The 24,559-nt window shown below is 46.2% G+C and overlaps 1 protein-coding gene across 1 annotated transcript in view; it reads left to right on the top strand.

Annotated features, from left to right (window-relative positions):
* Positions 1-24,559, top strand: part of FSTL3 (follistatin like 3) — an 87,954-nt gene that overhangs the window by 24,619 nt on the left and 38,776 nt on the right. The window contains exons 2-3 of the mRNA XM_044284474.1: positions 4,596-4,781; positions 6,083-6,298. Coding sequence (XP_044140409.1) covers positions 4,596-4,781; positions 6,083-6,298 — 402 coding nt within the window. The remainder of the gene's footprint in view (positions 1-4,595; positions 4,782-6,082; positions 6,299-24,559) is intronic.

Genomic DNA, 24,559 nt, shown 5'->3' with positions numbered 1-24,559 from the left:
GCATTTTTGAAAAAAATATCTTTTTGTGTCTCCATTTTCTGAACGCCATATTTTTTATATTTTTCTGCGAATCGTCTTATGCAGGGGCTCGTTTTTTGCAGGAAGAGTTGACGGTTTTTATTGTTACCATTTCTGGGTACTTTGGGATTTTTTGATCATTCATTATAACACAAATTGGTTGTTTTAGCACAGTTTTTATTTATTTATTTTTATAGCGTTCACCTGTGGGGTTAGGTCATGTGACATTTTTATAGAGCAGATAGTTACGGATGTGGCGATATGTAATATGTATACTTTTTCTTATTTATTTAAGTTTTACACAATAATAGCATTTTTTAAACAAAAAAAAATGATGTTTTAGTGTCTCCATCGTCTGAGAGCTATAGCTTTTTTATTTTTTGACCGATTGTCTTAGGGTCTCATTTTTTTGCAGAATGAGGTGACAGTTTGATTGGTACTATTTTCGGGGGCATACGCCTCTTTAATCGCTTGGTGTTGCACTTTATGTGATGTTAGGTGACAAAAAATGGCTTTTTTTGGCACAGTTTTTATTTTTATTTTTTACGGTCTATGTACAAAAATATATCTAATCTAAGTTTACTCCAACTTTAAGTTGGTATAGTTTCACTCCAATTGTGGCTCATTTTTGGCGCATGGAGGTGCATTTAGGCCATGCCACAGAATGTTGAATGCCATTTTGCAAAGCTCAATGAAAGTGGTTTACATTTCAACCAACTAGAAAGTAACTTTCATCTTTACACTTTCATCTTTACATTTACCCTTGTGCCGCAATTTGCACAAGTAATATACCTAATATATGCATATTTCTGGTTAGTAGATGACCGCTAAATCTGAGCTCTGATTGGTTGTTCTGGGAAATAAGGTCAGTGGCTCTTAGAGCTTATTTGCACGTCTGTATCTGTGATAATTTCTGTAGCAAGACAGTCAGTATGTCCATTTATTGTCCTAAATGTGTAATCCGTATTCCACATGCACTGCTAGGCTGAAAATGGATTTCCACAGCATCTCCTACCAATGGTCAGTAACAATCCGTGACTAGAGATGAGAGAGTTGATTTGTACAAATCAATTTTTGTCCTTGAGCAGTGAGGGGCTGGCCACACTGCTTAAGAGACTCCACATACCCTTTGATTGACAGGGACAGACATCTGGCCTGGTTCTGTCTTTCACGTGCGCTGTTACTCCAAATATCAGCCCAAGTGCAGAGGCTTTGCTGCTGCTCAGGTAGCTGAATGTGCATGCAAGGCTCACATCTGGGCACACCTGGAAGTGTATGGGCATGTGCACAGTTGGTATCTGCACTGCTCAGGTAGCTGAATGTGCATGCACCGCTCACATCTAAGCACACCTGGAAGTGTAGCGGCATGTACACAGTCGGCATCTGCACTGCTCAGGTAGCTGAATGTGCATGCACCACTCACATCTGGGCATACCTGGAAGTGTATGGGCATGTGCACAGTTGGGATCTGCGCTGCTCAGGTAGCTGAATGTGCATGCAGCGCTCACATCTGGGCATACCTGGAAGTGTAGCGGCACGTGCACAGTTGGGATCTGCACTGCTCAGGTAGCTGAATGTGCATGCAAGGCTCACATCTGGGCACACCTGGAAGTGTATGGGCACGTGCACAGTTGGGATCTGCACTGCTCAGGTAGCTGAATGTGCATGCACTGCTCACATCTAAGCACACCTGGAAGTGTAGCGGCATGTACACAGTCGGCATCTGCACTGCTCAGGTAGCTGAATGTGCATGCACCACTCACATCTGGGCATACCTGGAAGTGTATGGGCATGTGCACAGTTGGGATCTGCGCTGCTCAGGTAGCTGAATGTGCATGCAGCGCTCACATCTGGGCATACCTGGAAGTGTAGCGGCACGTGCACAGTTGGGATCTGCACTGCTCAGGTAGCTGAATGTGCATGCAAGGCTCACATCTGGGCACACCTGGAAGTGTATGGGCACTGTGCACAGTTGGGATCTGCACTGCTCAGGTAGCTGAATGTGCATGCACTGCTCACATCTAAGCACACCTGGAAGTGTAGCGGCATGTACACAGTCGGCATCTGCACTGCTCAGGTAGCTGAATGTGCATGCACCACTCACATCTGGGCATACCTGGAAGTGTATGGGCATGTGCACAGTTGGGATCTGCGCTGCTCAGGTAGCTGAATGTGCATGCAGCGCTCACATCTGGGCACACCTGGAAGTGTATGGGCACGTGCACAGTTGGGATCTGCACTGCTCAGGTAGCTGACTGTGCATGCACCGCTCACATCTAAGCACACCTGGAAGTGTAGCGGCACGTACACAGTCGGCATCTGCACTGCTCAGGTAGCTGAATGTGCATGCACCGCTCACATCTGGGTATACCTGGAAGTGTAGCGGCACGTGCACAGTTGGGATCTGCACTGCTCAGGTAGCTGAATGTGCATGCAGCGCTCACATCTGGGCATACCTGGAAGTGTAGCGGCACGTGCACAGTTGGGATCTGCACTGCTCAGGTAGCTGAATGTGCATGCAAGGCTCACATCTGGGCACACCTGGAAGTGTATGGGCATGTGCACAGTTGGGATCTGCGCTGCTCAGGTAGCTGAATGTGCATGCAGCGCTCACATCTGGGCACACCTGGAAGTGTATGGGCACGTGCACAGTTGGGATCTGCACTGCTCAGGTAGCTGACTGTGCATGCACCGCTCACATCTAAGCACACCTGGAAGTGTAGCGGCACGTACACAGTCGGCATCTGCACTGCTCAGGTAGCTGAATGTGCATGCACCGCTCACATCTGGGTATACCTGGAAGTGTAGCGGCACGTGCACAGTTGGGATCTGCACTGCTCAGGTAGCTGAATGTGCATGCAGCGCTCACATCTGGGCATACCTGGAAGTGTAGCGGCACGTGCACAGTTGGGATCTGCACTGCTCAGGTAGCTGAATGTGCATGCAAGGCTCACATCTGGGCACACCTGGAAGTGTAGCGGCACGTGCACAGTTGGTATCTGCACTGCTCAGGTAGTAGCAGCAGCAGAGCCCCTGCGCTTGGCTTGCTACTCGTAGCAATGCTATGGGCGCAAGATTGATAGGGCCATGCGAGATGTCTGCCCCTGTCAGTCAAGGGGGAAACTCTTGAGCAGCCGGGGAAGCTCCTCTCTGATTAGAATGATTTGTACGAATCAAATCGCTCAACTCTACCAGTGATAGAACATAGATCACATCCTTATTCCCGCAGTGGTTTTCACAGAGCCATAGACTTCAATGAGCGTGTTTGGTATCTGCATCACAGTCTAAAGTAGTGCATGCTTTTGTTGTTTTTGCGTCAGTGGAAAAACAGGGATGCAAGAATATACAGATTCAAATCAATGAATATGTGTGCTCATGTTATCTCAGCAAATTCTCCTCAGATTATGATTTTGCATTCTGACACAATGGGGGTCGTTTATTAAGACTGGCGTTTTAGACTTTCTGATCGTAAATGATCCCCATTTTTTTTGCAAGTCTAAATTGGATCGGATAAATGGTGAGGACCCACACAGACTGCTTAATATAACACTTTTAGAGGACAGATTCTTTCATTATTCAAGTGCAATCCTTACAGATAGTTGAAAGTAATTCTAACATTGTCATATAGAAAGATGGATTTACTATGTTAAAGGGCATCTGTCAGCAGATTTGTACCTATGACACTGGCTGACCTGTTACATGTGCGCTTGGCAGCTGAAGACATCTGTGTTGGTCCCATGTTCATAAGTGCCTGCTTTGCTGAGGCTGAAATTATGTTTTAATGTATGCAAATAAGGCTCTAGGAGCAACGGGGGTGTTGTTGTTACACCTAGAGGCTCTGCTCTCTGCAGCTGTCACACACTTTTCACTTGCTCATGCACACGACTGTAGCAGGTGCATGCCCATATTGTGCCTCACAAACAGCGTATGCCGTATCACAGCTACAGACCTATTGACTTGAATGGATCTGTAATCCGGAAGATACAGTGCGCAAAGTAGGCACGGAGCATAAGCCCACGGAAGCACCACTGAGTGCTTCCGTGGGTTTTCTGTCCGTGCCTCCGCACTGCAAAAAGGTAGTGCATGCATGTACTACCTTTTTGCGGTGCGTACCATCGGATGCGGATTGTGGACCCCATTCACGTGGGTCCGCATCTGCGGGTGGCGGGCACACAGTTGGTGCCTGTGCACTTGTGGTCCACAGCACAAGCATAGACACCACATGTTTGTGTTCATGAGGCCTTATAGACAGGGCCACGTGTGATCACATTTACACTGCCTGGCCCTGTCAATCAAAGTAGAGAGGACGTGGCAGTTGCAGAGCTGAGCCTCTAGGTGTAATGGCAATGCCCCTGTTGCTCCTAGAGGATGATTTGCTACATTAACTCTTCATTTTTCTCAGCCATGTGGGCACATATGAACATGGGACAAACACAGATTCCTTCAGCTGCCAAGTGCACATGTAACAGGTCATACAGTTTCATAGGTGCAAATCTGCTGACAGATGCCCTCTAAGACAATGAATTTGCTCTTGCTATTATTATTAGAAATCATACCATTTTTCTTATGTCTTACAGGTGGCACTTGCTGGGTTCTAGAGGGTTCTAGTTCAACATGCAACTTAATATTACTAACTGCAGGGACATGGGATGAATGCTGTGGAGATGGACATCTTGACACAGCCTGGTCTAACTATACCGTTCCAATGAACAAGATTAGCCTTATGGGCTTCCTAGGCCTGGTCAATTGTCAGCCTTGCAGAGGTGAGTAACACAGAAAGGTAAATCTCTGACAGAGGGCATAAGTTTAGGCTGTCTACACATTCCCCAGATTTATCACAGTGCCTCAGGCTGGATGATAATTCTGGTGCGTGGCTAGTCACAACTGTTCGTTGGCGTTTCTTGAGACAGAATTTTGCTCCAGAATTGCAGTGCAATTTTGGTGCTAAATGTTGCATCTTAGGGCACGCCAAATTGTGCTACATTTTTTTATTTGCATTGGCACATTCTGAACCACATAATGTTCTTCGAAGTGTTGTATTTTTAAAGACAAATTTAGTGTTTAGATTTTAAAAAAGTCACATCTCCATGCCAGATTACTCCATGGAGCACTTTCACTGATAGTGGCGAAATCACATCACACTTGCGCCAAAGGTAATAAAACAGAACGCCAATTATAAATTTGACGCAGCAGCGCAAACCAAAGACAGACTTTAAAAATGACACAAAAAATAACGCAAATGATACATTTCCCATGTTACAATTGAGCCATGCCACAGGCAGGTCCTAAAAGCAACTTTATTGTAGCAGGCCTCAGAGCCTTCAGAATATCCAAGGCTGCCATAACAAGTGAATGACTCAGGGAAGCTGTTCCATTCCCCAGGAACACATCGGTCACAGGAAAGACCACTCAGCCTCTGGTGTTTGCTGTGTAAGACAGCAGGCACCCAGCAGATATGGGTACCATCTCTAAAGTCACGACTTGTGCCCATACATGTATGGTGCAAGTCATGAAGGGGTTAAAGGGGTTTTCTGTAACTTTACTATTAATGGCTTATCCTTAGGAAAAGTGATCAGGATAAGATCGGTGGGGGTCTGACTGAGGGCACATTGCTGATCTGCTATTTGCAGGGACTACACAGCCCATACACTGACTGTGTAGTGGCTGTGGCTGTGTACTGCAGCGCTGCTGCCTATTCAAATGAACACTACACTACAGAGTAGGACAGATTTAGTAATCCTGTAGATGGTGTAAACTTAAGGTGGCCATTCTGTAGATGATCGTTTGGCTGACAACTAGCTCTCCTGACTCCCTCACAAGTCCCTCATACACATTTTAATGGGTACTTAATGGGGAAAGGGGAGAAAGCCGCGGGGCGAAAATATTTTCGTCCCATTCCTCTCTCCCTCGACATCATCTGTTGGGGGACAGTTGGAAGCTCCCTGTACACATTAAACTGCGTTCTTGGTGGGTTCAGCCAACAATGCATGTGTATGGGGGGCCTTAGACAGGCTGTCTAGACATGCAGCAACTTTGTGTCTAATATTCTTTTTTCACCCCACAGACAGCTGTGATGGTGTGCAATGCCCACCTGGTAAGACATGTCTTCTGAAAGATGGTCGCCCCCAGTGCGAATGTGCACCTGACTGTTCGGGTCTCAATAGCGATATTCCCGTATGTGGCTCAGATGGCAACACATATCAAGATGAATGTGAGCTAATCACAAACAAATGTCGTGGACAGCCGGACCTGGAGGTCATGTACTATGGAAAATGCAAGAGTATGTTATCATGTTTTATCTTTGTTTTTGTTGCTATCGTTACATTTGCTTCTCAGCAACTTATGGTAATACTATCACTTTATTCTTGATGCTACATGGTGAAAAATATCAAGTTAATTATCAGTTTCTGAGACGCTAAAACAAAAGTGTCAGCCAATATACTGCCACAGTGAGACAGAAAATTGGCAGTGTCAGTAAAACAATCCTGTACAATATTATGTTAGTTGCATTAAAGGGGTTGTCCACGATTAGTGAAAATTGGGACATAAGCAGCTATAAGCATTATTTAACTGTTGAATCGCCCAGTTCTCCAGCACTGCCTTCCAAATCCTTTCTGCCAGGTACGGGGCTGCAGTTCTGACGAGATGTGACCACTGCAACCAATCACTGACCTTAACATTGGTCACACGTTGGCGTCCGAAATCTCGCGCCTGCGCCGTTCGTCTCTGCATTCGGCGCAGGCGCAGTCAATGTCCGAGCGCTCAGACATTGACTGCGCCTGCGCCGAATGCCGCCGAATGCAGAGACGAACAGCGCAGATTTCGGACGCCAGAAGCAGGGGGAGGATCGATTTCACTAGGAGATGGGCGTGCTGGAGCGAGGAGCTGGGCGGCAGTTTATGAAGGTAGACGGAGCCTCTAGGTGCTGAAAAGACGCCCACATAGCACATTTGCTCATTTGCATAAATATAAAAGTGCTTTTTTAAAGAAAACGGCGGAACGGGGGAATATAATACTTGGCTTGTATGGTACATCAGACACTAGCGGATCGCTAGTGTCTGAAAACGAAATGTGTCCACAGCAAGTGGTAGAAACCCTTTAAATAAGCAACAATAAAAAGGGACTGAGATTTTAAAAGTATCCCAGCAAGTCTTAGACAAACTGAACTGCGTGGTAGGGAGACTGTCCACCTAAACTTAAAGGGGTTCTCTCACTTCAGCAAATGGCATTTATCATGTAGAGAAAGTTAATACAAGGCACTTACTAATGTATTGTGATTGTCCATATTGCTTCCTTTGTTGGCTGGATTCATTTTTCCATCACATTATACACTGCTTGTTTCCAGAGGTTATATGACCACCCTGATGGCCTGGACCGTGGAAGCATGCATAGTCACGCATGTGCAGCTGCTCCCGTTCACCTCATATCTGTACTGCAGAGGTGGCAATAACCTCTGTAAATGAGAAGTGTACAATGTGATGGAAGAATTAGTCCAGCCAGCAAAGGAGGCAATATGGACAATCACAATACATTAGTAAGTGCCTTGTATAAACTTTCTCTGCATAATAAATGCCATTTGCTGAAGTGAGACAGCAGATCTCCGAAGTTATATAGATGCCAAGTTACATAAACAACAAATGTTTTGCTTTAGGTGGAAACCCCTACACCAGGAGTACTCAAGTACTTTTTGTAAAGGTCCACATTCCTGGGTCTGCTATAGTGTGAAGGTTGGAGCCGCAAAAAAGTATCTAAGGAGGGACAGTAATATATAGGAGCATGTAGCACTGCAGCAATTTTTTAATAATATCGACTAGCTCTATCTTCTGGCGCCTGCGCTGTGGCTCACAAACTCGCCCCCCTGTGTTCTAGATCTGTAGCTGCTTGCTGAGCGGCACAAATTCACAGAGCACAAGTGCCAATGAGGTCATTACACCCGGAAGTAGAGGCACTGGCGGCTTCATAGACAGAGGAGGAACGCTTCCGCATGGAATGCGCACTGTGAATCTGCGCTGACTGGTAAATAACAACAGATGTAGAGCGCAGGTGCCAGTTTTCAAGCCAAAGCACATGTGCCAGAAGATAGGGCAGGATGTGATGTTTTTCTCTTGCAGTCAAATAAGAAGGGGGAATGTACTGAGCACCGGGGCATATCTGTAGCAGTGATACTAGGGTTACAGCCAGCCCCTTGGTGCTCCAACTAATTTATAAGTAATGATATTTCTGCAGCGGTACAAGCTAAAATCAAAAGAAAGATATAATTTTAATCAGCACGATCAACCCTACCAGGTAGTATGCCTGGTTTAATAGGGTTGATCGTGCTGATAGGTGCTCTTTAAACTGATAAGATATATATAAAACTGTAAGAAGCATATTATTAATTTTAAAATAATAAGATAAGGCAGTTTCTGAGGCTGCAAATTTTATGCAAGCTCATCGGGAAGGCTAGTGCTGCATGCGTGATTTTTCTGGTGAAACAAACAGAGGGTTGTGCACAGCTGTACAACTGAATATGCTATTCGACAAATGCTGAAGGTGTTTTCCCATATTACGTATGTTTTACAATTGTCTAGGCCACAGTGAATGTCTGGTATGCTGGTATTTATACAGTAGGTGGTGTGGTATGCAACTCCTCCTCCAGCTAAACTTGGCATGACGTCATTTTGGCTCTTGTGTTTAGATTTGCTAGAGACTTCGTAGGAAGTAAGGAAACTGTAAAATTTACACATTTGTGGGAAGGTGGAGGGAGTAAGTGAAACCACGAAGTTGTGCTGTATCATGTAGGTCCATATGATTACAGCAATAGCAAATTTATATAGTTTTTTTTATGTTTTACTACTTTGAAAGAAAATAAAAAACCTTTGCTTTTTTTTGTATTGCTAACTGTATAACAGTTTTTTTTATTTCTGTGTACAGAAATATGTGAGGGTTGTCAGGGTAACCAAAAAACAGTGATATGTCCATCTAGTTTTTTCCATTACGGCATTCACTGTGCAGAATAAATACTTATATATTTTAAGAATTAGTAAGGGGGGCACACCTGCATCCGGAATAACACACAGAACGCTAGCCAATGGTAATGCTAGATTGTTTATTACTAATAACCATAAAAATCGAATTGACGGTACCTCTAAAAAACAACAATAAAAATGACATAAAATATCACTGTTTGCATAAATTGTTAGCTACTAAAATTACTGTAACCCAATTAAGGCTACTTTCACACTAGCGTTCGGGGCTCCGCTTGTGAGTTCCGTTCAAAGACTCTCACAAGCGGCCCCGAACGGATCCGTCCAGCCCTAATGCATTCTGAGTGGATGCGGATCCGCTCAGAATGCATCAGTCTGGCACTGTCTGTCCTCCGCTCCACTCAGTATAATGCAGACGGATCCGTTCTGAACGGATCCACCGTCTGCATTATATGAGCGGATCCATCTCAGACGGATCCGCTCTGAACGCAAGTGTGAAAGTAACCTAAGAAGTTAAATATGTGCACAATAGTAATTGTCAACAGTCTTGTAAGTTGCTACTGGACCGTGGCCTAAATGTTATTCTATTGGATCTCCGGTTTTAGTGCACTTATGGAGTGCGTGGTTCCCCTTAATATCGGTGATTTTTTACAGCGGCTTTTCGGGATAAAAAGTTCCAGTGTAACCGATGCTTTACAAATGAGGATGATTTCCTCTCAATTTGTTGGGTATATATTCGCAGCTATGGCGTGTTCATTAGGGATGAGCGAACTCGAACTGTATAGTTCGGGTTCGTACCGAATTTTGGGGTGTCCGTGACACGGACCCGAACCCGGACATTTTCGTAAAAGTCCGGGTTCGGGTTCGGTGTTCGTCGCTTTCTTCGCGCTTTTGTGACGCTTTCTTGGCGCTTTTTGAAAGGCTGCAAAGCAGCCAATCAACAAGCGTCATACTACTTGCCCCAAGAGGCCATCACAGCCATGCCTACTATTGGCATGGCTGTGATTGGCCAGAGCACCATGTGACCCAGCCTCTATTTAAGCTGGAGTCACATAGCGCCGCCCGTCACTCTGCTCTGATTAGCGTAGGGAGAGGTTGCGGCTGCGACAGTAGGGCGAGATTAGGCAGATTAACTCCTCCAAAGGACTTGATTAACTGATCGATCTGCAGCTGTGGATCATTGAGCTGCTGATCCTCAATTGCTCACTGTTTTTAGGCTGCACAGACCGTTTGTCAGTCTCATTTTTCTGGGGTGATCGGCGGCCATTTTGTGTCTTGTGGTGCGCCAGCACAAGCTGCGACCAAGTGCATTTAACCCTCAATGGTGTGGTTGTTTTTTGGCTAAAGCCTACATCAGGGTGAAGCTGTCACACCAAGTGCATTTAACCAGCAATAGTCTGTTCATTTTTTGGCCATATACAAAATCAGGGGCAAGCTGCGCCTGTCACCAAGTGCATTTAACCCTCAATGGTGTGGTTGTTTTTTGGCTAAAGCCTACATCAGGGTGAAGCTGTCACACCAAGTGCATTTAACCAGCAATAGTCTGTTCATTTTTTGGCCATATACAAAATCAGGGGCAAGCTGCGCCTGTCACCAAGTGCATTTAACCCTCAATGGTGTGGTTGTTTTTTGGCTAAAGCCTACATCAGGGTGAAGCTGTCACACCAAGTGCATTTAACCAGCAATAGTCTGTTCATTTTTTGGCCATATACAAAATCAGGGGCAAGCTGCGCCTGTCACCAAGTGCATTTAACCCTCAATGGTGTGGTTGTTTTTTGGCTAAAGCCTACATCAGGGTGAAGCTGTCACACCAAGTGCATTTAACCAGCAATAGTCTGTTCATTTTTTGGCCATATACAAAATCAGGGGCAAGCTGCGCCTGTCACCAAGTGCATTTAACCCTCAATGGTGTGGTTGTTTTTTGGCTAAAGCCTACATCAGGGTGAAGCTGTCACACCAAGTGCATTTAACCAGCAATAGTCTGTTCATTTTTTGGCCATATACAAAATCAGGGGCAAGCTGCGCCTGTCACCAAGTGCATTTAACCCTCAATGGTGTGGTTGTTTTTTGGCTAAAGCCTACATCAGGGTGAAGCTGTCACACCAAGTGCATTTAACCAGCAATAGTCTGTTCATTTTTTGGCCATATCCCAGTCTAATTCTGTCACTAAATCCATACCGGTCACCCAGCGCCTAAATACTAGGCCTCAAATTTATATCCAGCTAAATCTGTCCCTAGTGCTGTAGCTGGGCGAGTTATTTAGTGTCCGTTCAAGCACATTTCTTGTTCTGGGTTGAAATACAATTCCCAATTTAGCAATTTCATAATTTAGTGGTTCCTGCTATATCAGAGCTATTTGAAATCTATCCCAAAAAGGGTATATAATATTGAAGGTGCACATTGGGTCATTCAGAATAACTTCACACACACCCGCTACTGTGTATTTCCAAGTCTAATTCTGTCACTAAACCCATACCTGTCACCCAGCGCCTAAATACTAGGCCTCAAATTTAAATCCCTCTAAATCTCTCGTTACCCACCGCTGTACTGTTGTTGCTGGGCAAGATATTTAGTGTCCGTCAAAGCACATTTTTTGTTCTGGGTTGAAGTACAATTCCCAATTTAGCAATTTCATAATTTAGTGGTTTCTGCTATATCAGAGCTATTTGAAATCTATCCCTAAAAGGGTATATAATATTGAAGGTGCACATAGGGTCATTCAGAATAACTTCACACACACGCTTCTGTGCATTTCCAAGTCTAATTCTGTCACTAAATCCATACCGGTGACCCAGCGCCTAAATACTAGGCCTCAAATTTAAATCCCTCTAAATCTCTCGTTACCCACCACTGTACTGTTGTTGCTGGGCAAGATATTTAGTGTCCGTCAAAGCACATTTTTTGTTCTGGGTTGAAGTACAATTCCCAATTTAGCAATTTCATAATTTAGTGGTTTCTGCTATATCAGAGCTATTTGAAATCTATCCCTAAAAGGGTATATAATATTGAAGGTGCACATAGGGTCATTCAGAATAACTTCACACACACGCTTCTGTGCATTTCCAAGTCTAATTCTGTCACTAAATCCATACCGGTGACCCAGCGCCTAAATACTAGGCCTCAAATTTAAATCCCTCTAAATCTCTCGTTACCCACCGCTGTACTGTTGTTGCTGGGCAAGATATTTAGTGTCCGTCAAAGCACATTTTTTGTTCTGGGTTGAAGTACAATTCCCAATTTAGCAATTTCATAATTTAGTGGTTTCTGCTATATCAGAGCTATTTGAAATCTATCCCTAAAAGGGTATATAATATTGAAGGTGCACATAGGGTCATTCAGAATAACTTCACACACACGCTTCTGTGCATTTCCAAGTCTAATTCTGTCACTAAATCCATACCGGTGACCCAGCGCCTAAATACTAGGCCTCAAATTTAAATCCCTCTAAATCTCTCGTTACCCACCGCTGTACTGTTGTTGCTGGGCAAGATATTTAGTGTCCGTCAAAGCACATTTTTTGTTCTGGGTTGAAGTACAATTCCCAATTTAGCAATTTCATAATTTAGTGGTTTCTGCTATATCAGAGCTATTTGAAATCTATCCCTAAAAGGGTATATAATATTGAAGGTGCACATAGGGTCATTCAGAATAACTTCACACACACGCTTCTGTGCATTTCCAAGTCTAATTCTGTCACTAAATCCATACCGGTGACCCAGCGCCTAAATACTAGGCCTCAAATTTAAATCCCTCTAAATCTCTCGTTACCCACCACTGTACTGTTGTTGCTGGGCAAGATATTTAGTGTCCGTCAAAGCACATTTTTTGTTCTGGGTTGAAGTACAATTCCCAATTTAGCAATTTCATAATTTAGTGGTTCCTGCTATATCAGAGCTATTTGAAATCTATCCCAAAAAGGGTATATAATATTGAAGGTGCACATTGGGTCATTCAGAATAACTTCACACACACCCGCTACTGTGTATTTCCAAGTCTAATTCTGTCACTAAACCCATACCTGTCACCCAGCGCCTAAATACTAGGCCTCAAATTTAAATCCCTCTAAATCTCTCGTTACCCACCGCTGTACTGTTGTTGCTGGGCAAGATATTTAGTGTCCGTCAAAGCACATTTTTTGTTCTGGGTTGAAGTACAATTCCCAATTTAGCAATTTCATAATTTAGTGGTTTCTGCTATATCAGAGCTATTTGAAATCTATCCCTAAAAGGGTATATAATATTGAAGGTGCACATAGGGTCATTCAGAATAACTTCACACACACGCTTCTGTGCATTTCCAAGTCTAATTCTGTCACTAAATCCATACCGGTGACCCAGCGCCTAAATACTAGGCCTCAAATTTAAATCCCTCTAAATCTCTCGTTACCCACCGCTGTACTGTTGTTGCTGGGCAAGATATTTAGTGTCCGTCAAAGCACATTTTTTGTTCTGGGTTGAAGTACAATTCCCAATTTAGCAATTTCATAATTTAGTGGTTCCTGCTATATCAGAGCTATTTGAAATCTATCCCAAAAAGGGTATATAATATTGAAGGTGCACATTGGGTCATTCAGAATAACTTCACACACACCCGCTACTGTGTATTTCCAAGTCTAATTCTGTCACTAAACCCATACCTGTCACCCAGCGCCTAAATACTAGGCCTCAAATTTAAATCCCTCTAAATCTCTCGTTACCGCTGTACTGTTGTAGCTGGGAAAGTTATTTAGTGCCCGTCAAAGCACATTTTTTGTTCTGGGTTGAAGTACAATTCCCAATTTAGCAATTTCATAATTTAGTGGTTCCTGCTATATCAGAGCTATTTGAAATCTATCCCAAAAAGGGTATATAATATTCAAGGTGCACATTGGGTCATTCAGAATAACTTCACACACACGCTTCTGTGCATTTCCAAGTCTAATTCTGTCACTAAATCCATACCGGTCACCCAGCGCCTAAATACTAGGCCTCAAATTTATATCCCGCTGAATTTGAATACAATACATTGGGCCAAATAATATATTTGTTGTTGTGGTGAACCATAACAATGAGAAAAACATCTAGTAAGGGACGCGGACGTGGACATGGTCGTGGTGGTGTTAGTGGACCCTCTGGTGCTGGGAGAGGACGTGGCCGTTCTGCCACATCCACACGTCCTAGTGTACCAACTACCTCAGGTCCCAGTAGCCGCCAGAATTTACAGCGATATATGGTGGGGCCCAATGCCGTTCTAAGGATGGTAAGGCCTGAGCAGGTACAGGCATTAGTCAATTGGGTGGCCGACAGTGGATCCAGCACGTTCACATTATCTCCCACCCAGTCTTCTGCAGAAAGCGCACAGATGGCGCCTGAAAACCAACCCCATCAGTCTGTCACATCACCCCCATGCATACCAGGGAAACTGTCTCAGCCTCAAGTTATGCAGCAGTCTCTTATGCTGTTTGAAGACTCCGCTGGCAGGGTTTCCCAAGGGCATCCACCTAGCCCTTCCCCAGCGGTGAAAGACATAGAATGCACTGACGCACAACCACTTATGTTTCCTGATGATGAGGACATGGGAATACCACCTCAGCATGTCTCTGATGATGACGAAACACAGGTGCCAACTGCTGCGTCTTTCTGCAGTGTGCAGACTGAACAGGAGGTCAGGGATCAAGACTGGGTGGAAGACGATGCAGGGGACGATGAGGTCCTAGACCCCACATGGAATGAAGGTCGTGCCACTGACTTTCACAGTTCGGAGGAAGAGGCAGTGGTGAGACCGAGCCAACAGCGTAGCAAAAGAGGGAGCAGTGGGCAAAAGCAGAACACCCGCCGCCAAGAGACTCCGCCTGCTACTGACCGCCGCCATCTGGGACCGAGCACCCCAAAGGCAGCTTCAAGGAGTTCCCTGGCATGGCACTTCTTCAAACAATGTGCTGACGACAAGACCCGAGTGGTTTGCACGCTGTGCCATCAGAGCCTGAAGCGAGGCATTAACGTTCTGAACCTGAGCACAACCTGCATGACCAGGCACCTGCATGCAAAGCATGAACTGCAGTGGAGTAAACACCTTAAAACCAAGGAAGTCACTCAGGCTCCCCCTGCTACCTCTTCTGCTGCTGCCGCCTCGGCCTATTCTGCTGCTGCCGCCTCGGCCTCTTCCTCCGCCTCTGGAGGAACGTTGGCACCTGCCGCCCAGCAAACAGGGGATGTACCACCAACACCACCACCACCACCTCCGTCACCAAGCGTCTCAACCATGTCACACGCCAGCGTTCAGCTCTCCATCTCACAAACATTTGATAGAAAGCGTAAATTCCCACCTAGCCACCCTCGATCCCTGGCCCTGAATGCCAGCATTTCTAAACTACTGGCCTATGAAATGCTGTCATTTAGGCTGGTGGACACAGACAGCTTCAAACAGCTCATGTCGCTTGCTGTCCCACAGTATGTTGTTCCCAGCCGCCACTACTTCTCCAAGAGAGCCGTGCCTTCCCTGCACAACCAAGTATCCGATAAAATCAAGTGTGCACTGCGCAACGCCATCTGTAGCAAGGTCCACCTAACCACAGATACGTGGACCAGTAAGCACGGCCAGGGACGCTATATCTCCCTAACTGCACACTGGGTAAATGTAGTGGCAGCTGGGCCCCAGGCGGAGAGCTGTTTGGCGCACGTCCTGCCGCCGCCAAGGATCGCAGGGCAACATTCTTTGCCTCCTGTTGCCACCTCCTCCTTCTCGGCTTCCTCCTCCTCTTCTTCCACCTGCTCATCCAGTCAGCCACACACCTTCACCACCAACTTCAGCACAGCCCGGGGTAAACGTCAGCAGGCCATTCTGAAACTCATATGTTTGGGGGACAGGCCCCACACCGCACAGGAGTTGTGGCGGGGTATTGAACAACAGACCGACGAGTGGTTGCTGCCGGTGAGCCTCAAGCCCGGCCTGGTGGTGTGTGATAATGGGCGAAATCTCGTTGCAGCTCTGGGACTAGCCAATTTGACGCACATCCCTTGCTTGGCGCATGTGCTGAATTTGGTGGTGCAGAAGTTCATTCACAACTACCCCGACATGTCAGAGCTGCTGCATAAAGTGCGGGCCGTCTGTTCGCGCTTCCGGCGTTCACATCCTGCCGCTGCTCGCCTGTCTGCGCTACAGCGTAACTTCGGCCTTCCCGCTCACCGCCTCATATGCGACGTGCCCACCAGGTGGAACTCCACCTTGCACATGCTGGACAGACTGTGCGAGCAGCAGCAGGCCATAGTGGAGTTTCAGCTGCAGCACGCACGGGTCAGTCGCACTACAGAACAGCACCACTTCACCACCAATGACTGGGCCTCCATGCGAGACCTGTGTGCCCTGTTGCGCTGTTTCGAGTACTCCACCAACATGGCCAGTGGCGATGACACCGTTATCAGCGTTACAATACCACTTCTATGTCTCCTTGAGAAAACACTTAGGGCGATGATGGAACAGGAGGTGGCCCAGGAGGAGGAGGAGGAGGATGAGGAAGAGGGGTCATTTTTAGCACTTTCAGGCCAGTCTCTTCGAAGTGACTCAGAGGGAGGTTTTTTGCAACAGCAGAGGCCAGGTACAAATGTGGCCAGCCAGGGCCCACTACTGGAGGACGAGGAGGACGAGGATGAGGAGGAGGTGGAGGAGGATGAGGATGAAGCATGGTCACAGCGGGGTGGCACCCAACGCAGCTCGGGTCCATCACTGGTGCGTGGCTGGGGGGAAAGGCAGGACGATGACGATACGCCTCCCACAGAGGACAGCTTGTCCTTACCCCTGGGCAGCCTGGCACACATGAGCGACTACATGCTGCAGTGCCTGCGCAACGACAGCAGAGTTGCCCACATTTTAACCTGTGCGGACTACTGGGTTGCCACCCTGCTGGATCCACGCTACAAAGACAATGTGCCCACCTTACTTCCTGCACTGGAGCGTGATAGGAAGATGCGCGAGTACAAGCGCACGTTGGTAGACGCGCTACTGAGAGCATTCCCAAATGTCACAGGGGAACAAGTGGAAGCCCAAGGCCAAGGCAGAGGAGGAGCAAGAGGTCGCCAAGGCAGCTGTGTCACGGCCAGCTCCTCTGAGGGCAGGGTTAGCATGGCAGAGATGTGGAAAACTTTTGTCAACACGCCACAGCTAACTGCACCACCACCTGATACGCAACGTGTTAGCAGGAGGCAACATTTCACTAACATGGTGGAACAGTACGTGTGCACACCCCTCCACGTACTGACTGATGGTTCGGCCCCATTCAACTTCTGGGTCTCTAAATTGTCCACGTGGCCAGAGCTAGCCTTTTATGCCTTGGAGGTGCTGGCCTGCCCGGCAGCCAGCGTTTTGTCTGAACGTGTATTCAGCACGGCAGGGGGCGTCATTACAGACAAACGCAGCCGCCTGTCTACAGCCAATGTGGACAAGCTGACGTTCATAAAAATGAACCAGGCATGGATCCCACAGGACCTGTCCGTCCCTTGTCCAGATTAGACATTAACTACCTCCCCATAACCATATATTATTGGACTCCAGGGCACTTCCTCATTCAATCCTATTTTTATTTTCATTTTACCATTATATTGCGATGCTACCCAAAGTTGAATGAACCTCTCCTCTGCCTGTGTGCTAGGCCTAAATATATGCCAATGGACTGTTGCAGTGGTGGCTGACATGAAGCCTGATTCTCTGCTATGACATGCAGACTAATTCTCTGCTGACATGAAGCCAGATTGTCTGTTACGGGACCTCTCTCCTCTGCCTGGGTGCTGGGCCTAAATTTATGACAATGGACTGTTGCAGTGGTGGCTGACGTGAAGCCTGATTCTCTGCTATGACATGCAGACTGATTCTCTGCTGACATGAAGCCAGATCGTCTGTTACGGGACCTCTCTGCTCTGCCTGTGTGCTAGGCCTAAATATATGCCAATGGACTGTTGCAGTGGTGGGTGACGTGAAGCCTCATTCTCTGCTATGACATGCAGACTGATTCTCTGCTGACATGAAGCCAGATTGTCTGTTACGGGACCTCTCTGCTCTGCCTGTGTGCTAGGCCTAAATATATGCCAATGGACTGTTGCAGTGGTGGGTGACGTGAAGCCTCATTCTCTGCTATGACATGCAGACTGATTCTCTGCTGTCATGAAGCCAGATTGTCTGTTACGGGACCTCTCTGCTCTGCCTGTGTGCTAGGCCTAAATATATGCCAATGGACTGTTGCAGTGGTGGGTGACGTGAAGCCTCATTCTCTGCTATGACATGCAGACTGATTCTCTGCTGACATGAAGCCAGATTGTCTGTTACGGGACCTCTCTGCTCTGCCTGTGTGCTAGGCCTAAATATATGCCAATGGACTGTTGCAGTGGTGGGTGACGTGAAGCCTCATTCTCTGCTATGACATGCAGACTGATTCTCTGCTGTCATGAAGCCAGATTGTCTGTTACGGGACCTCTCTGCTCTGCCTGTGTGCTAGGCCTAAATATATGCCAATGGACTGTTGCAGTGGTGGCTGACGTGAAGCCTCATTCTCTGCTATGACATGCAGACTGATTCTCTGCTGACATGAAGCCAGATTCTCTGTTACGGGACCTCTCTCCTCTGCCTGTGTGTGTGCTGGGCCTAAATATATGCCAATGGACTGTTGCAGTGGTGGCTGACGTGAAGCCTCATTCTCTGCTATGACATGCAGACTGATTCTCTGCTGACATGAAGCCAGATTCTCTGTTACGGGACCTCTCTCCTCTGCCTGTGTGTGTGCTGGGCCTAAATATATGCCAATGGACTGTTGCAGTGGTGGCTGACGTGAAGCCTCATTCTCTGCTATGACATGCAGACTAATTCTCTGCTGACATGAAGACAGATTCTCTGTTACGGGACCTCCCTCCTCTGCCTGGGTGCTGGGCCTAAATATATGCCAATGGACTGTTGCAGTGGTGGCTGACGTGAAGCCTCATTCTCTGCTATGACATGCAGACTGATTCTCTGCTGACATGAAGACAGATTCTCTGTTACGGGACCTCTCTCCTCTGCCTGTGTGCTAGGCCTAAATATATGCCAATGGACTGTTGCAGTGGTGGGTGACGTGAAGCCTCATTCTCTGCTATGACATGCAGACTGATTCTCTGCTGTCATGAAGCCAGATTGTCTGTTACGGGACCTCTCTGCTCTGCCTGTGTGCTAGGCCTAAATATATGCCAATGGACTGTTGCAGTGGTGGGTGACGTGAAGCCTCATTCTCTGCTATGACATGCAGACTAATTCTCTGCTGACATGAAGACAGATTCTCTGTTACGGGACCTCTCTCCTCTGCCTGTGTGTGTGCTGGGCCTAAATATATGCCAATGGACTGTTGCAGTGGTGGCTGACGTGAAGCCTCATTCTCTGCTATGACATGCAGACTGATTCTCTGCTGACATGAAGCCAGATTCTCTGTTACGGGACCTCTCTCCTCTGCCTGTGTGCTAGGCCTAAATATATGCCAATGGACTGTTGCAGTGGTGGCTGACGTGAAGCCTCATTCTCTGCTATGACATGCAGACTAATTCTCTGCTGACATGAAGACAGATTCTCTGTTACGGGACCTCTCTCCTCTGCCTGGGTGCCGGGGCCTAAATATCTGAGAATGGACTGTTCCAGTGGTGGGTGACGGGAAGCCAGATTCTCTGCTATGGAACCTCTCTCCAATTGATTTTGGTTAATTTTTATTTATTTAATTTTTATTTTAATTAATTTCCCTATCCACATTTGTTTGCAGGGGATTTACCTACATGTTGCTGCCTTTTGCAGCCCTCTAGCCCTTTCCTGGGCTGTTTTACAGCCGTTTTAGTGCCGAAAAGTTCGGGTCCCCATTGACTTCAATGGGGTTCGGGTTCGGGACGAAGTTCGGATCGGGTTCGGATCCCGAACCCGAACATTTCCGGGATGTTCGGCCGAACTTCTCGAACCCGAACATCCAGGTGTTCGCTCAACTCTAGTGTTCATCTGTTACTATACCATAGTTTATTCAAGTTGTATTACTCTCTGTTTGAGGTGATAAGATTTCCAGATATTCCTGCCTAGCGTAGCGTCCCACCTGTTGCGGCACGGAAAGTGTTACCTCCAATCTGTTCTTAATAGTGAGAGCAACTTTCAAGATTAGGAACAGTCCGCTAGACGCCGGGGTCTGTAGATGGTTAGACCCTCCTCAGTGATCAGCGTTACCTCGTGTCTATTAGTTTCTAGACGTGGCGGGACTCTTGCTCATTCCTATGAGATATTCGAGAGCGCTCCAGAAATTCGCAGATGATCCGCAGGTTGTGTGCTGCGTTTTTTTTCTTTGAGACTTGTATACACCAGACGCGTTTCGGAGTTAACACAGTCTTGACCACTGAGGAAGGAGTCTGTGTTAACTCCGAAACGCGTCTGGCGTATACAAGTCTCAAAGAAAAAAAACGCATCACACAACCTGCGGTTTATCTGCGAATTTCTGGAGCGCTCTCGAATATCTCATAGGAATGAGCAAGAGTCCCGCCACGTCTAGAAAAGAATAGACACGAGGTAACGCTGATCACTGAGGAGGGTCTAACCATCTACAGGCCCCGGTGTCTAGCGGACTGTTCCTAATCTTGAAAGTTGCTCTCACTCACTTTAAGAACAGATTGGAGGTAAGACTTTCCATGCCGCAACACGTGGGACGCCACGCTAGGCACGAATATCTGGAAATCTTATCACCTCAAACAGTGAGTAATACAACTTGAATAAGCTATGTTATAGTAACAGATGAACACGCCATAGCTGCGAATATATACCCAACAAATTGAGAGGAAATCATTCTCATTTGTAAAGCATCGGTTACACTGGAACTTTTTATACCAAAAAGCCGCTGTAAAAAATCACCGATGTCATTTTTATTGTTATTTTATAGAGGTACCGTCAATTCGATTTTTATGGTTATTAGTAATAAACAATCTAGCATTACCATTGGCTAGCCCCTTACTAATTCTTTCAATTCATTTTCCTTAAAGATTGGGGTGTATCTTTCTTAGGGGGAGCACCCTTTCTTTACTAGTCAGAGGGTGAGCCATCCCAACTCATTAGCATAACTTATATATTTTAATCATTCAGACATTTTTGGATACAGAAATACCAATTACCGTATTTTGGACTATAAGATGCACTATCCCCCCCAAAAGTGAGTGAAAAGTGGCAGTGTGTCCTATAGTCTGAAAGCTAATGACCGCTTCCATTATGGAAGCCGTCATTAGCATGCAGGAAGCACAGGGAGGTGAGGGCAGTGTTGTACTGGCTGTACTCACCCTCCCCATTCTTCTACCCTCGCCCTGCTGTGCACTGTGTCCTGACCGTGTACAGCTGTGCAACATAAGGTCACAGCGCAGCATGGGCCGGAAGAAACGGTGGAGTGCAGTAAGCGGTGAGTACTGAATCTGCAGTGTGGCAGCGCCATCTGGAGCAAGCAAGGTAAGTTTATTTATTTTTTATGTCTGATCTGAGGCTGAGGGGTCTGATGGGGGTCTGATCTGAGGGTGATGTAGATTGGGGGGCTGATCTTCGGCTGATGAGGCGGGAGAGTCTGATGGGGGGCTAATCTGAGGCTGATGGAGGTTGGGGGGTCTGATCTGAGGATGATGGAGCTTGGGGGTCTGATTTTGGGGTCTCATTTGAGGTCTGATGAGGATTGGGGGTCTGATGAAGAAGGGTGTCTGATTTGGGGGCCTGCTCTGAGGTCTGATGGAAAATATTTTTTTTCTTATTTTCCTACTCCAAATCCTAGGTGAGTCTTTATAGTCCGAAAAATACGGTATATTTATATTTTATTGTGTAAAACCTGGATTTTTATTTTTATTTTGCATTTTCTTTTTATTCTAACATTTATAAAAATGTTTTTACTTTTACATCCCTTTAGTGGACTTTAAAATGCGATCGCTTATACCATAGAATACAATAGTTTACTATTGCAGTCTGTGAGGATTCTGTAGTATGTTACTAGGCATTTACAAGACCCCAGTCAACCATAGTAACCGATCAGTACCCTGCAATTGGAGGACAGAGGGAGTCGCTATTGCCCGCTGCTTCTGAGGAGTTAAACAGTCAGAAGCCTGGCTATAGCAGGCAGGTGTCAGCTGTATAACACAACCAGCACCCGCTGTGTATAGAACAGGCTCAGCACATGAGCCTAATTCATACATTCATCCTGCATCTAAGGCTACTTTCACACTCGCATTCGGTGAGGATCCGTCTTGTATCTTCACAGACAGATCCGCACCGATAATGCAAAAGCTTGCATCCATTCAAAACTGAACCGTTTGCATTATTCTCTCAAAAACGGATCCATTCAAAACGGATCCGTCTTGACTTACATTGAAAGTCAATGGGGGACGGTTCCGTTTTCAATTGCACCAGATTGTGTCAGTGAAAATGGATCCGTCCCCATTGACTTACATTGTAAGTCAGGACGGATCCGTTTGGCTCTGCATCATCAGGCGGACACCAAAACACTGCAAGCTGCGTTTTGGTGTCCGCCTCAAAAGCAAAACGGAGACCAAACGCAGCCAAATTGATGCATTCTGAATGGATCCGTATCCATTCAGAATGCATTGGGGCCTAACTGATCCGTTTAGGGCCGCTTGTGAGAGCCCTGAAACTGATCTCACAAGCGGACCCAGAAACGCTAGTGTGAAAGTAGCCTAAAATGTACAGTTGTGTCTAGGTACACAAAGGGGTTAATACATAATGTTTAGATTTAACAATTTAAATTACTTATTATATATTGGTAGGGTAGCCACTTGCTTCACACCCAAAAGCCAGACACTCTAGCAATGCCCGTCAAGTCTGATAAACCATGTCCCAAGTCTGCTAAGCCGCTCCCCCTGTTGCCAGCAAAGGAGGGGGGGGGGAGTACTGTAAGACCTTCAGGGGAGCTGCTTTGGGGCTTCTTTTCCTCCCAGTCAGTCACAGAGAGCCATATCCGTGGCTCTAGGTCAGGGGTGCACAACCTGCTGCCTGGGGGCCACATGCGGCCCTTGATACCATTCTGTGCAGCCCTAACTATCTGGTATGTCTATGTCTTGTGGCTACTCACATATATTTTTCATGTATTCTCCGATTAGATGGGCGTCCTGGAAGTGTAACTAGACATTCCTGATATATACTGTATGTTCAATATGCCATAAATGCAGTATTTCAGTTGTTAATACCCTTTTAAATTTTATTTTCGGCCCTTGTCATTGGCTCAGTCTGGCAATGTGGCCCCCAACCAGAAATCGTTGTGCACCCCTGCTCTAGGTACTGACTGGGAGGTGAGAGAAGCCTCAGACAGTCGATTTGTTGCTGAAGCTCACGCTCAGACAGCAAAATGCAGTTTTTTTTCAGCTTTCCATTCATTACAATGAAAGAATCAGTGCAGATTCCACATCAAGATAAAGCATAATGCTTCTATTTTCCATGCTACTTTTTTATGTGGGAAAAAAAGCAAGTGCTATTTCCCATTGGTATGAATGGGATGCTGTTTAGAGGCCTTTTTTGGCACAGATTAAGTGCTGAAAATGCATAAAAAAACAGCGCCAAAAAATTCTGTGTGAACTGGCCCTAGTTTTTCTTTCCCACCAAATAGTCTCCACCCAATAGCTCAGGGACAGCTGAGAATAAGAGATGCAGAGGGGAAAAACGGATAAAATATTCCAGATATATATCATATAATGGTCAGTAATACTCCAATTTCTAATGTACCCAACATGACAGCTTATCATGATAGTCATCAAAGTGTAGATACGCTTTAAATGTTCCTCTTTTTGAACTGATCGTTTTATATCATAAAGCTCCAGAAAGAGTATACATGGTTTCCAAACAGCTTATTAAAATACTATATCGCTTCATGATTTGATGCAATTCTATTCATGTGTATAGGCCTACGTGAAAAAGTAGATATTTTACACAATGATCTATAAGTGTTCTTCTGTGGCCGTTCAAAAAGTCAGGCAATATAAGTTGACATATGCTTTCAAATGGTTTGCTGGTAATGGAAAAGTAGTGTGGTATACCAGTCCCTCACAAATATTTTATATGGAGAATTTCCCATGTGCGTTATTATAATCACATTATACAGTAGGGCTAAAACGATTCCTCGATTGAATCGAGTAATTCGACACAAAAAAAACCTCAATACAAATTTTTTGTATCGAGGATTCGTTTGTGTCATGTGACCACAGAACGGGAGTGAAGCGCTTGCTATTACTTACCGCTCCGTGGTCACCCGTGACCCGTACTGCGCTGCACTGGATCCTGACACATCGTCAGGTCATAGTGCACATAAGCGCGCACTATGACCCAACGCTCTGTGACGTCAGGATCCAGTGCAGAGTGCGGAGAAAAAGAGGAAGGAGCTGTGGAGCGGCGCCCCTACAGGAAAGGTAAGTATTTTATTTCACTGGCCCTGGGGACATGGCACTGAAGGGGGACAGCCGGCAATGGATGGCATGGAGGGGCAGATGGGAGTGGGGAATATGAAGGGGCTGAATGATGGCAGTGGGGGACATGGAGGGGCTGATCTGATGGCACTGGGAGGAATGGGGTACATGGAGGGGCTGATC

Source organism: Bufo gargarizans, chromosome 1 (assembly GCF_014858855.1).
Source record: "Bufo gargarizans isolate SCDJY-AF-19 chromosome 1, ASM1485885v1, whole genome shotgun sequence".
In the NCBI taxonomy this organism is placed as follows: Eukaryota; Metazoa; Chordata; class Amphibia; order Anura; family Bufonidae; genus Bufo; species Bufo gargarizans.
The sequence above is the reverse complement of the archived record's forward strand: the minus strand, read 5'-3'. Positions and strand labels throughout refer to the sequence as shown.